Source organism: Sylvia atricapilla, chromosome 8, assembly GCF_009819655.1.
Source record: "Sylvia atricapilla isolate bSylAtr1 chromosome 8, bSylAtr1.pri, whole genome shotgun sequence".
In the NCBI taxonomy this organism is placed as follows: Eukaryota; Metazoa; Chordata; class Aves; order Passeriformes; family Sylviidae; genus Sylvia; species Sylvia atricapilla.
In genome coordinates, this window is record NC_089147.1 from 16,467,014 (window position 1) to 16,480,953 (window position 13,940).

Sequence of the window (13,940 nt, forward strand, 5' to 3'; positions counted from 1 at the left end):
GTGGTTGCCAGAAAAAATTAGATCCATGAAATATGTAGTGTCAAAAAAGTTATGTTAGGCATCATCTGTGGATTTGAAGAGGAAGGACAGTGAAGAGGGATATAGGAAATGGTAGAATAAGAAAATTGTTGAAGTGCTTTCCTTTTTTTCTGTGAGTGTTGGTGGTGTGAAACTTCTGAAAGTGAAATAGGTGCGGTTGAAGAAAGTGGATTAAAGTCAATTTCATGGTACAATTTAAAAGTAGAGCAACTACCAAAGATTGTACACTTAGAAAATTGCTTGAGTGTTGCCTTTTTGTTCTATGTGCTCTAGAGCTGAGCTGTTGAAGTATGTCACGGGGAGCTCTGTGAGCTGTGTTGGTAACATGACTCTGTTTTAAGACCCAGGCCTGCCACTCCGTTGAATGACTGCTATCTCCCACACAACTTTTGTATGAATCAGAGCTGTTATTTTCCTTTCTGGTGCTAAATCTCTCTAGTACAGGATCTGAGTTTACCACCTGGAGTCTGCTCCAGCTGATCTGGCATGCACATGCATTTTGTAATGGGTGGAGAATGTAAAACTTGTGGCTCTTTGTTCTCTCTGTCACTTTTCTTTGTGACCCTCCCTGTTGTTAAACCAGTAAAATTGAAATATTGATTGAAGTATGAAATTGTGTTTTTTCCCATGCACCTGTGGTAGCTACTGCACGAAGGATTCTCCGTCTGGCAGACTTTTAGGCCACAGATTTGTAGCAAAATGTAACTTCTCTTAAATTTGCTGTTCCTTTTTTGTTTTTTGACCCTCCAGCCACTCTAGCAAAAATGATACATTTAGTTACATTAATGAATATAATTGTGTGGGAAAATAGCTTGTCAAGTGTCCTGTGAACTAATGGGCCTATTTACCTTTTGATTTGTGCCAGACTACTTTTGGATGAAGGTTAGGGATCAGTAAAAATGAAAGCTGACACTCTGAAATGGATTAAAATAAAATTGAGAAGAGTATCAAAATAGATTTTACACTTCAAATTAAATATTGAGCTTCCTGCATTTTATCTCTCCCACAATTTCTAATTCTATCCATTATGGATGATTTAATTATTATGTGTAGCTGAAACAGTGATTTCATCATTTGCCTTAGTTCTCTGCTATTTTTTTCTGTTGAAGCTTTAAAGTTATATATTCTCTTTTTTTGCTTGTTTCTCTTGAATTTAGGCTGTTTTAGTAAATGTAGGCCTTAATATAACTACCTACATTTTCTGTATTTTTAATAATATACTTTATGGTTTTCAGTGGTAAGTGTGATAAATTGAAGTATAAGTGCATTTGTTTAATTCACCATGATTTATCTAGGCATGTCTCTTTTAGTCTTCTGTTTCCTTTGTTGAGCTGTCTGTAACCTCATATTTTCTGATTCTAAGATTTACTTTTATGATGCTGCTTGCAGGAAAGAAACTGAGAATTAATGACAGTGTTGAGAGGCAGGTTAACTTTTTTGCTTAAGGCATACAAGTAAAGGAGTCAGAAGATTATTTATATTTCAGTCCTGCTCTAATTTGTCTTTATGCTTTTTCAGTTGTAAACTTGTGGCAAAAATATTAAGTTTTCTTCATGATTTCATGGTAACAGCGTACAGTTTAAGGAAAGCAAAAACCATGTAACACCAAAATAATTGTAGTTGTAGTTCTGAACAGGAAAAAAGAATTATTTTAAATGACAGTGTAGATTTAAAATTTATTATGTTCTTCAGAATGTTTTATCCTGGCTATGAGTCACAAAAAGAAAAAGGAAATTACATTTTCTTTTTTTCCTTTTTATTTATGTGTTCAATTTCATTGTTACAGCTTCAGAATAATTAGTTTTCTGCAGTCATGTGGCTTTCCATAATGAAGTGGAGAAAGCTTTATATTTAAATATGTAAAACATGACAGTGATGTTCCAAAATTCTTCTGTGAAATTCTAAGGCAGGTTTAAATGTGTATTTTTGAATTCTCTAGGTCTCAGTACAATTAATTTGCATTGCTGTGTTTGTAGTTGTGATGGTGGATTTTGTGTCATGGATGCTGTTCAATATATCTGTATATGTCTTTTCTTTACAGAAAATCAACTTTTTGGATGCCCTGTGGGGAGATGCATCTGTGACACGGAGTATGTGTTTGGTCATCTACAACCTGAGGCAACAGTGTGTTTGCTGTATTTGACAGAGGATTAATTGTGGAGAGAGTCCAGCTGAATGGCTACGTCATAATAAGGAACTGGTTTAGAAATGTTAGTGTCTCATGCCAGTAATCCAAATCTGGGAAAGCCTAGCAGCCCAACAGTAAAAAAAATACTTTTTTGTAAAAGCTAGTTCAAAACGAACAAGCAGTCAATAGATATTTTACCATGTATTCCCTGATTCTTTAGCACTGAATCTTTCATTACACTGAAATCATGGTATGAGGATTGGTGGAGAAGGTCCTTCCCCCACCCCAGCACACATCCAGCAAGTAAAGGCGGTGTCAAGATGACCTCTGAGGAGATGAGAGCGTCCGTTCTGCTCTCTGTGGTACAGGGTAAAGTGATAGCTGCCCAGTCAGCTGGAGATGAAAATACTGAAAATGCTTTGGACACCAGTGCTATAAGGAGACACACTGCCAGTTCGGGAATTCAAACCACACATAATCTGTCTTACTTACACAGACTTGATGAGGAAAGTCTTCAGGGCTCAGTGCCCAAAATACTCCCTCTGGCCAAAGAACAACTGACTAAGGACAAGAGTAATGAAAACTTCTGGGAGGGGAACAGCTCCATCTCTGATTCAGTGGAATTTCTTAACATTAACTGTAACATTGTACAGAAAAATTACAAGAGCAATATCCCCTGCAGCCAGTTGTATCAGTCTTGTGCTCCTTTAGCAGGGGAAGAGGCATGCCTGGAAACTGGAATTCCTGTTTCGCTGGAAAGAGCCATGTTTGCTGAAATTCAGCTGAAAATGAATGGACCTTCATTAAGAAGCCAGACAGCAGTAAATAAGAATGACAGCAGTGATCCTGATAAAGTGGCCTTTTTTCACTTACATTGTGCTAGTGAAAGGAATATATCAAAAGCTTTGTGTGGTTTACACAACAGCTTCATTTTGGACGACTGCTTGCAGCCCATGAGTGATGGTGGTGGTAACACCACTGGTTCTCCAGCCTGCACTTGTAGCATAATGCAGTTGACAAATAATTTTGAGAATGAAAATGGGCAGCAGTTGTATGAAGATGCTTTAAGGCATAAGTATTTATGTTTGGAAAGAGCACCACGAAAGGTTAAAGTGGCATGCTCAGGTCACAACTTTTGTGGAAATAACTTTACTGGAAGAATGCCTTCAAAGCCCTTTCTGAGCCATTTTGAGGACTGTAATGATAACTGTGAAGAAGAGTTGGAAGAGGATTTTTTTAGAAACAAAAAGGAGCGTTCTACTCTATTAATAAGACGTTTCTGTAAAAATGATAAAGAGGTTAAAAAATCAGTTTATACTGGAACGAGAGCAATTTTTAGGACTTTACCATCAGGACACTTAGGAACTGTTGCTTGGAATTACGTTGAGCAAAGGAGAAACAACAGTGGCATGAAGCTTTCTAGGATTACAACGGAACAGCTAACTATAATTCAGTCCCTAATAAAATGGAAATTTAATTCCTGTCTTGAGAAGTCTTTATGGTATGAGGTAAGCTTTTCATAGTGTTTTTTGGGGGATTTTCTTTTTGTTTCCTTGTTTGTTTTGATAATGTGATGAGCTTTCCATTTAAAAAGTGCCTTCAACTTAGTAACACTGAATGGGATATTTCACTTACTTAACATGGTATAGGTGTGCTATGTTTAAGTATCATTGTAAGTTTTATAGGGGAGAGATATTTTGTAGCTGACATAGCTGGAGGATGTGTTTATATTTCTTCACTGGACATTTCCAATTTGACATGAGTTACTTAGCTTTTATTGTGCTTGCCTGTTTAATCACTTTCCACCACCACTGTGTAATACTGAACATAACAGCATTTTAGTGTGGGAGAGCTTTGATTTGAAGATTTTTTTTTGTAGTCTATATATATGAACTCAGAAACAAAAGTGAGTAATTATTTAAATAGAAGAAGTTCTGTCTACAAGTCAGCAGAAGATAAACAGGCACTATAGAGCACTTTGCATAACTACAATGCACAGAATGTTTTCCTCATGGTCAGAAAGAGTTTAAAACCACATATTTCTAAGTCTTTCTTCTTCCAAATGGGCAGAAAAACTTTTTTACTTCTTATCATCTTCTGTATATAATCACCTTCTGTATAACATGCATCGAGTTCTCTTAGCATTCTTTTCTTGTTATTGTAGTGTCAAATATTGTTTCTGCACTAATATTTGTATGTGTTTATGGCTTATATCATTAGCATTATAGATGGATTTACACAAACATAGAAATTAACTTAATGGATGTGACAGATATATGGACCTGTTGAACGTATGCACTGGGTTAAAATAATTTAATGAATTATGGGCATTTGTAGGAATCTTTCATGCTGATAATCAAAGGAAGAAGGAAAAATAGTAAATGAATGTGGTAATTTGTTCTTCCTTTCCCCTTATCTCACCCTTTGAGCATGCATTCTGTTTGGAACAGCTAAGCGAACAGTAGTTCTGTTCTTCAAGAGGAAAAAAAGTTGGAGAAATTAAGTTTTCATAGCAGTACTGGTGTAACAGGGAACAATAGAGACCTTTATGTTTTAAAGTAGGAAAATGTGGGTCTCATTTGTGCATATCCCTTACATAAAAATTCTAGCACTAATAAAGGAAAGGCAGTGAACTGTCGTCCTGTTGAGTATTTTTTTCTTTTTTCTTCTTCTCTGCAGGGAGGTGAGACTAAGGATTTGTACTATATAGAAAATGCATGATGTTACATTTTTCTTCATGTAGCATATTATTACTGTTGATAGGTATTTCATATGCAGATTAAGACTTCTCTGGATTTAATCTATGTGTTGTATGAAGAGAAAATCTTTATCTTGATTTTTTTTTCCTAATTTTGCACTTAGTTTTTGTAGCTAAATACAGCATTTATCTTTATCAGATGGCTGTGTGTAACATGGCTGTTGTATCTGTTCAGGAGACGTTTGGTTGTCTGTGTTGGAGCAGTGCAAGCCCCTCACATTAGTACTTTTTAAGGAAGTCAAAAGTGAAAAGAATTTGCCATAGAAAGAGATCATGATAGTCTTGGCTTTGCTTGAGCAGGTATCCACTGCTTGGGTTCAGCTCAGCTGCACTGTGTGTTAGCAGTCTAGAGTCAGAGTTTCTGGGATCTGTGAGATGTAAGGTTCATAGAGCTGAAATACACTTTGCCTTTTCCTGATGTGATGGTGGTTTTGGTGAGGTAGTAATACGACAAAAGTAACCCTGTCCAGCATTGACTAAGATATGAAATCTGGGCAGCTCACTAGACTTTCACGGAGCAGTTCTCTCAAGCCACGTAAGTGACTTTGAGATCTGCAGATGGCAGCTGCAACAACATAGTTGCAGTGCATACTAGTTGAATTCTTTAGTTAAGCTTATTTTGTAGGCGTCAGTAGTATCTTTGCTGTGTCATTACATTCCTGGTGCCAGTAGTTTGAGCTTTAAGGAGCAAGAACTCTGCTGCTTTGCTCAACTCTGCTCAGATAGAAGTTAGCACTCTAATATACCTGACATTCTTCATAGTTGCTAAGGCACTACTGAAATGCCAAATACTAATTAGGCAGCAATTAAAGGAAATATTAATTGCACCACAACTGTTCCCAAGTAGAGCAGTGATACTATAATAGATCTGTCTTGTGGGAGTGTTTCATAATTCATGTAATGATTTGGTCTAGTAGTTCAGCATTTGTTAGCATCACGTTTTTGGGTTTTTTCCCCAGTAGTGTCTATGGTGTTTTTATGACTCTTGTATTAAATGAATGTAGTGCAAGGATTTGTGATATGCATGGAGTAAGGAGTCTTATGTTAAGATTTCTTTGTTTCTATAAAGTTGAGCTACAGTCAGTTGATGGTGTCTGTTAATAAAAAGTTAAGGAGAAGAAAAAGATTTGGAGGTAAAAAAAATTTAGGCTATAATAAAAATTTATGAAAATTTACATTTTTAAATTTTTATGAATGTGGAATCTAAAATAATCATCTTAGATAATATTTTTTAAAAATAGTTCTAGGCACAAGTTGTTTTCTGCTTAATAGATAGTATTTTAATTTTTTGTTTGTTTATAATTGATTTTTAATTCTTAATACATTCTTAACTAAAATAAATATTTTGTAATTAATATAAATATTCATTTTAATTTTGAACCTGTAGAGAGCTCAGTTCCCTCCCTCTGCTGCTCTCCTCCCTTCCAGAGCTCTATCAGCTATTCTTGTCAGTGCATGCTTTTGTGGCATTTCTTAAAACACAGATAGACTATTTCACTATCAGTCATGGAAATAATGTCTGGCTTAGACTGTTTCAACAACAGTTGCACTAACCAAATGTAGGAGCTCATTACTGCAAATGCTAGCACATTATGAACAAAGGATAGGTTAGTAGTGCTCTGTGTGTCTAAGAACATTTTTTGGTTGTTTTTCTCAAGTGTTGAGTTGATTGTAACCTTTAATTGTCAATATTTTGTCATAATGAAGAGTGTAGCCCTCTTTTATATCTAGAAGTATCTCGGAAGGTACGTTTTTCCAATGTTTTCAAATCATAATGTATATAATGAAGAGGAGCATTTTGATTCTTAAGTAGTGAAAGAAAAACTTGAAAGGATCTGATCACCCTCTGTGCTAGTGGTAATAAGCAGCATAAGAGTCCCTGTTTATGTGCTGTGTTTCATTCATGACTGATCTGATTTGTTAGAAAGCTTGTGGAGTGTCCACATGAAATCACTTGGACATAAGAGTCTAATTGGTAACGTTATTCTGCTAAACTCTGTGAGATTCACAACCTACAAAGTAGCCTTAAAACTTAAATTATTACTGACTTTCACTTCTGGATTATTTTAAATGGTTTCTGTAGGAATTTCAGATCCGGATTTGCTGTCATTCCATCCTTCTGTTAGAACTATATGTTTTTCCCACATTTTTTTACTTCTTGCTACATATTTTAAAAGATGGAATTCTTTAAATGGACTTTTACTCTCTTCCCTTGCAGTTTTCCCTGCATACCTAAAATATAACACTGCTATTCAGGCTAAAGTTTATGCTGTACTTGTACTTCTATTTAACAAAAAAAGGCTACTTTGTGATCCTGTGGTGAGGACTACAGGCGGATTTGAGATTTTTCGGCTTTCCATTTTGAAATAAAATTTCTAGTCTAGCATGCTGAAAGGAATTTACAGGAAATAATGCCATAAAGCAAATAATCTGCAAGTGGTTAGAGTGTTTCTCCACTCTAACAATAATTTTTTTATCGGACTGTGCATGAGTATTTTGCCTGTTAAAATGCCATTGTGCTTTTAAGACATAAAGGTTTATTTACTTATGGTAAAGTAGTTGGTAGGTATGGACAAGCAGGTTTTTATTCTATCTGGACTCCATATTTCTTTTTCTTTGTTTGAAGAAAAAAGTTAATGAGCAGAATTGACTATTTGGAAAAAAATCAGGCAAGAGAGAAGCCAAATAGGCATGAAATTATGTTTTCCCTTCAGTAAGTGCTGTAAAAATAAATTGAACTTTTAAAAATGAAGCTGTATACTTATATTTGCCTTGGGTTGAGTTACTCCAGTTTTAAAGGCTAACTTTAAAAACAGAAAATTTACCCTCTGTATGTACAAGTAGTTATTTTACTACCATAATGTGTTAGGGTTTGAGCTAAATTGCAACTGTAAAATAATACAAAATATTAAGCCTTATACCTTTAATGACATTGGGCCAAATTATGAACAATAAGTTTTAGCTGTGAGCACACTTAGGTATTTAGAGCCAATAGTGTGGGAGTCTTGGCAAGAGCATTATATTATGCCTTCAATTTTTCCACATTTTCTGACTTTCCTTCTAGTGACTGTTCATTAACTGTAAAGAAGCATGAAGATCTGGTTTAGAAAATCTCCCTGCAGCACATTAAAGGGTTCATTTTAGAGTGTTAGAGTTGGACACTTTTCTAAAATTCTTTCTCAGTGAAACTAAGTTATCTCCATTACCTGTATGAACTGTTGAAAAGTTAGGTTGTTTACTCTGGTGTAAGTTAATAAAAACTGTGCCATATAAAGATCACTCTATTGATGAGTGAATAACTAAATCTGAATTTATGAGATTTTAAATACATTTTTATTTATCTTGCTTTTCTACTATCTTTCAGAAAGAAATTTTTCTAAAATTAAATAAGCTTGACAGTAATTGGAAGGCATATACCTTACCAGTATGATATTTCAAGAACAACTTAGTGGAAAACTGTCTACCGGAAAATTTTACTTGCCACAATATCTGAGGAACCCTCCATGAGATATGAGGCTATTTGCTTCCTGTGTGTGTGAAAAGTGATTGGATAATGTACAGTTATGAGCCCTCTGGTTATGAAATTTTCTTGAAAATATGGACTGCTGACAACCTAAAAATCAAAATAACAGTTGAACATAATGCAGCCATTAAGTACTGTCCAAGTATGTATGGGCTGGGCTGTCAAGTGACAGGGGGGCTCCCACACCAATCAAAGCTAATGACACCATTGCAGCACTGGAACCAGTGGGACTTAGGCAGATGAACCTTTGTCAGAAATGTCACAAGTGGGGCAGTGTTGGAAACAAACATTTAGCCCTGGCCTTTGTAGCCACCTTTTTCTTTTATTTTTTTTAAATTTTCGTTCTCCTAATAATTTCACTAGACAGTGATATAGTTAGACACTATTCTTTATCTGTAAATCATATGTATAGGACAGTGCTTCTATTGTCCTGCAAATCATGTGAAAGTAAAAATTTGTTTAATATTTTCAACTGTAACCAGACACATTAATTTTTGAACTGAGATTGAAGACATGCTTTTAGTATACAAAATACTGGAAGATGGAGACCTACAGAGAAGATTGCTATGAAAGCACAGAAGCATGCGGCAGCAATGAAAAAGTTTATTTTTGTCTTGAAATCCGCACCTGCACTTGTTGCAGGACTTTGAATATTCTAATGAACTCTCATGAAAGTAGGGGGTTTTTTTCTCTTAGCTTTTCCAGTAACTGTAAAACCTGTTGAGTGTTGCTACCATTTGGACTTTGAATCCACAGTAAAATAATGTGAGCTTATTTTAAGGTGATTAAAAGTGATTGTTATGTACTGGTTATTCTCATGCTAGTCTCTCAACACTGTAAAAATTGTTTTCAAGCAATCGGAATGGATACCGATCTTCATTAGTAAATTGTGGGCAAAACAAAGGATGTATTATTAGCTGCTCTAGTTTCATGTTACAGCAGTCATAGTTCTTAGAGTGTTTAGGAATTCTCTTCAAGTATTAGAGAATGGGTGAAATCCTGGTCATAACGTAATCTGTTTAAAGTCTCTCGTTGGGATAATGTTAGTTGGAGGGAGAAAAAGAAGCATCTGCAGAATGAAGCTATTGGGTTCATGTGAACCATAGTTTTATGTCATATGTTTTAAGAGACAGACATGTGCCAAACTTAGATTAAGCACTTTCAAAACTATAGTTTAAACTAAAAATAATCCCTATATAAACGTGTATGGCACTGTAATATAACTCAGGTGGGATCGTTAACTCAATAAATAAAACTTCCCTCAGTCCCCATCATTTGCTTATGCTGTTTTTTACTGTTCATGTTATCACACTGCTGGGAAGCCCTGCTTCTGGACTCAAATCTGTGTCCTAATTGTTTTACAAACAAGTGATGATCTCATCTGTTCTCTAGAGTTAGAGGCAGTTAGTTGTTAGTGAGCTCACTCAGAGTTTGGAGAAGATAAACTTCTCCCAAACACTCTCCATATGCTGCGGCTAGATTTCCTTTTATCATCAGCAAGCTCAGTAGTAGTGTGCTGCACTGTAGTCTGTGGAAGAGACATATCCTGTAAGTTTCCAGTGAAGGGGAGGGGGTAGAAAACCACCTCCAAATTTACCAGTTCCAAATATTAGCATTAGGGAATTTTAGAGTTAGGTGCATAAGAGCAAAGAAAAAAGTAAGTTTTTAATCAGAATGTATATAACCAATGAACTATGAACTGCTTCTAGACTGAATAAATGTCTGAATGATAATTCTGAGTGGTTTGTCTTTCAGCAAAAATGTAAGAATGTATCCGAGGCCTGGAGAATTTTTCTAAATGTGATATTGTGTTGGATCAAGAAAAATACTCCTGAGAGCAAACTGTCCTCAATCTCCTGTTTTAAATTAGGAGTTTATCTTGAGTAACTTTGCAGACTTAGAGCATCCTGCAGCATGCTTGAGGCCATTATAGTTCTGACCCTTGCATATGTGAGATTTTTACTTTATATAAGCACATTACTTTTGTCATGGGAGCTGTAACATTGGACTTCCTGTCAGTTGTTTGCAATCTTGGGATTGCACTCGTGGCTTGTGTACATCAATATATGTATTTTCAAGGGAAAACATGTTATTTCTTGAGCATTCAGTATATTTCCCTTTTAGGAAAGTAACTTGCATTTTGGCCTACCTGTGTATCCTTTTGAAACTTAACTTGCTTAAAGTACAGTCAGGGAGTATCCCAGCTGGGGCTCCGCCCACCCCCACAAGGGAGAACTACAAGAGTGCAAAACCTTTTTGCTATGTGAACGTTTCATTGAGATGTAGTGATTTGCCATCAGCATAAAGGAAGTTTTGGTCTATTCACAGCAAGCCAGAGGCTGCAGAACCAGGTTGAGGCTGCAGAAAATATAGAGGTTATCTATAAGCATGAAGTATAACATAAACCATATTTAACAGCAGTGTATTAATATTCTTATTTTCTGTAAGTCCAGAAACAGAGGGGGTTTGTTTCTTTTCTTTTATTGTTTTCCTTAGCCAACAGATTGTAGATGGACATTTATTAAAGTTTGAATGCATGTGAACAACGAAGTTTTTTCATCATTAGCAGGCATTTGGGAATCATTGAAAATATAATTTAACTTGTACAGTGTTTCTTTGCAATTGGTTTGTAAAAACTGCAAATCCAGCCTTTGTCAATGATGATCACTTTTGAGTCATATTTTTTTTACTTTTGAATAAATTTCTCATCACACGTTGGTTTTGACCAGCTGTTTCCTGTTTTTCCTCCCAGTGTTTCAGCTGCTGAGGAGATAAATGCTTCGATGGTTTGTTTCAGAATTAAATTACCTTTATAAAATCATGGAAGAGTACCAAAAATATGTTAGTCACCCTTACAAGCATGAAGTTATGCTGAAATTCAAGAGATGAAGTATGGTTTGCTATACCTAAATGTTTCATATACTACAGAACATTTGCTACACCAGGAACTCACTTGATACAGAAGAATTAATCCAGCATCAGAAGCACCAGGGTGAAGCTTTGTGTGAGGAATTTGGGTGTGTGTGATGGAATTTTTCAAGCAGTTCCAAGCTTTTGTGTTTGCATGAGGATATTTTGGTTTATCTGATCTATGATCTACATAATTACCTGACCATTACATCATATTTGTCCTGTTCTGCCACCCGCCAGGTTTTGGACTGCTTTGGATAAATGATATCTTCATTTTTGTAATCATACAAATTTCTTTGGAATTTTAGAACTGAGTTTGATATCTATTTTCAGAATTAAGCAGGGCTGGTGTATCAGGGAAGACAGGGAATAGTTAGCATATTACCTGTCTGTTAGGACTGGCTTGTGCAGTACACTTTTTTTCTGTTTTGTTCATGGTGAAATGACTCCATATCCACATAGACAGCAGCTGTGTTTTGTCCTTGCTTTAGACTTCTTTCTTCAGGACCTCTAAGTGACTTACTTACTAGCCCAAAAGGTGTTTATATAGTTAATAATGAAAATATTGCCCCCTGTCTTCAGATTTGTGGTAATTTCTGTGTAGGATTGTTAGAATTGTGGGAAGATCACCTATTGGGGTTTTTTTGTTGCTGCTTTTTTTTTTTTTGTTCTAGTGTAGCAGGCTGTTCTTTGGCATCCAGCCACACCTGTCCCTTGCACTGTTTTAGTCTTCCCCAGAAAGCTGAGTGGTCAGATATTTAATCTGCACCCTCTGGGATGATAGAAAAGCACAGAGGGACAGTTGGTAGCATGTCTTCTCCCATGGCCAATTTCCTGGAATGAGGGGGCATTGGCCTGGATTCCTTACCTGTTAGGTCACTGAATTTCTTATCAGTGAGTAGCAGAGTCTGGGTCTGTAGTGAAGGCCCAGCTCCAGCACCTCAGAGCATGCATTTGCCCTGCTGGACAAGGTACCTCAACTATTTTATTTACCCATTTGTAGGCCTTATTCCATACCATTTTAAGGGCTCTGCAATCTTCTACACATGCCAGCCTTAATAGTATTAACCTCAGGATATGGTCCAGCTATTGCCATGTGAAAAAGATTCACTGGTGCAGCTTTGCAGTCTCTTAATTTCTCTATGGCTTTTCCAGTTTCCTTCTCTCCGGATTCCTTGTGGTGGCTGACTCCAAGATCTGCTCTCTCTTTCAAGGTTTCCTGACCTTGGAAGTCTCCATGGGAATTCTCATTAAATTCAGTGATAGGAAAAGAGAAGCATTTTCCTCTCTCGCTTGAAAATTCTAATTATTTATAACTCCTCCTAACTAGCTTTGTTGTTTTTACTTCAAGCCTATAAGGTAGCTCTCTGATCTTGTTTCCTAGTGTCATTCTTGAAGTTAGACTCAAAATGCTTACTATTCCCTGCACTGGTGGTCTTTATGGAGTCTCCTTTAGTCTTCATTTTTTTATAGAGAGAAGGAACTTACCAATATATTTTCCTTTAGTTCTTTACTATTAGATCGTACTTTTTAATAATATTAAGAATCTACGTTCAGCCAAGTCTAGTACTTAAGGCTGAAATTCCTTCTTCACGAAATTGCGTGGTCCTAATGGGCATCCCTACTTAAATAAGTCCAGCTTTGTGGAGCACAATTCCCATGTGGCATCTGTCGCATTTTTAGTTACTGTATTTCATTTTAAACTTTTCTTTTGTCTTCTTTCTTTCCATACTCTTTTTTGAGATTTTTTTTTTTTCATGTGGAGGTTAGTAAACAGCATTCAAACTTTACCTTGGGTGATTGATATGCAAATGGTTGAACTATTACACTTTTAAACTGCAAATTACTTTCCAAAAGAGCTGGTATTTTTGGCCAAAGTTAAATCAAACTATGACAGAGCATAGGACATTTGTAAGGGTTTTTTTTCTACTGTACTCATCAGGAAATAAGAAGCATTTGCTAATTAATATTTATATTAGGCATTGATGACCAGGTTCCTCTGATCCTTGCTGAATTTAAATTTCTCCAGTCTCCAAAAATCCACAAGAAAAACAACAGCCAAGATGAAAGCAGATTCGCAGGACATACCCATGTGGTTGTGTCTCAGTGAATCTTAGAGAACAAAAACTTTAAAGCCTTTTTTTTTCCATTAAGTAAAAGACATGGAAATTGATTTAACAGTAGTGGGCGAATTTGCTAATAGGGTATGAAAGGTAGTTAACTGAAAGAACTAATGAAAAGAAGTCAGTGTTCTATGAAAAACTTGGAAGGAAAATAAAAGAGATAGTTGACAAAGCATCCTTTGAGTTTTGGGAGTTGAGAAATGTAGAGAGCAAAAACCAACAAAGTCTTGTTTTCAAACCTAACCAGAACTGAGAGATTTGCTGGTTTTCTGTGGAGCTAAGACATAGGTGAAACAGTGCTTAGTGCTGTCATGATAGTTATGTGCAGAGTTTGAACTTTCAAGTAGAAACATAAAGAAAATAAATAGAATTTAGAGAGAGATTACCAGTCATCATTTGATTTTTAAATCATTGTGATTTGAGACACTTTGGCAAGGCTTGATGTGACAAGGCCAAGCA

General features: G+C 35.9%; 1 protein-coding gene across 3 annotated transcripts in view; it reads left to right on the top strand.

The window, feature by feature from the left end:
* PLCE1 (phospholipase C epsilon 1) overlaps positions 1–13,940 on the top strand; it is a 133,567-nt gene that overhangs the window by 21,379 nt on the left and 98,248 nt on the right. For all 3 annotated transcript variants that reach the window (XM_066323847.1, XM_066323846.1, XM_066323848.1), the window contains one exon: positions 2,081–3,675. In XM_066323847.1, the coding sequence (XP_066179944.1) occupies positions 2,488–3,675 (1,188 nt within the window). In that variant the 5' untranslated portion in view covers positions 2,081–2,487. The remainder of the gene's footprint in view (positions 1–2,080; positions 3,676–13,940) is intronic.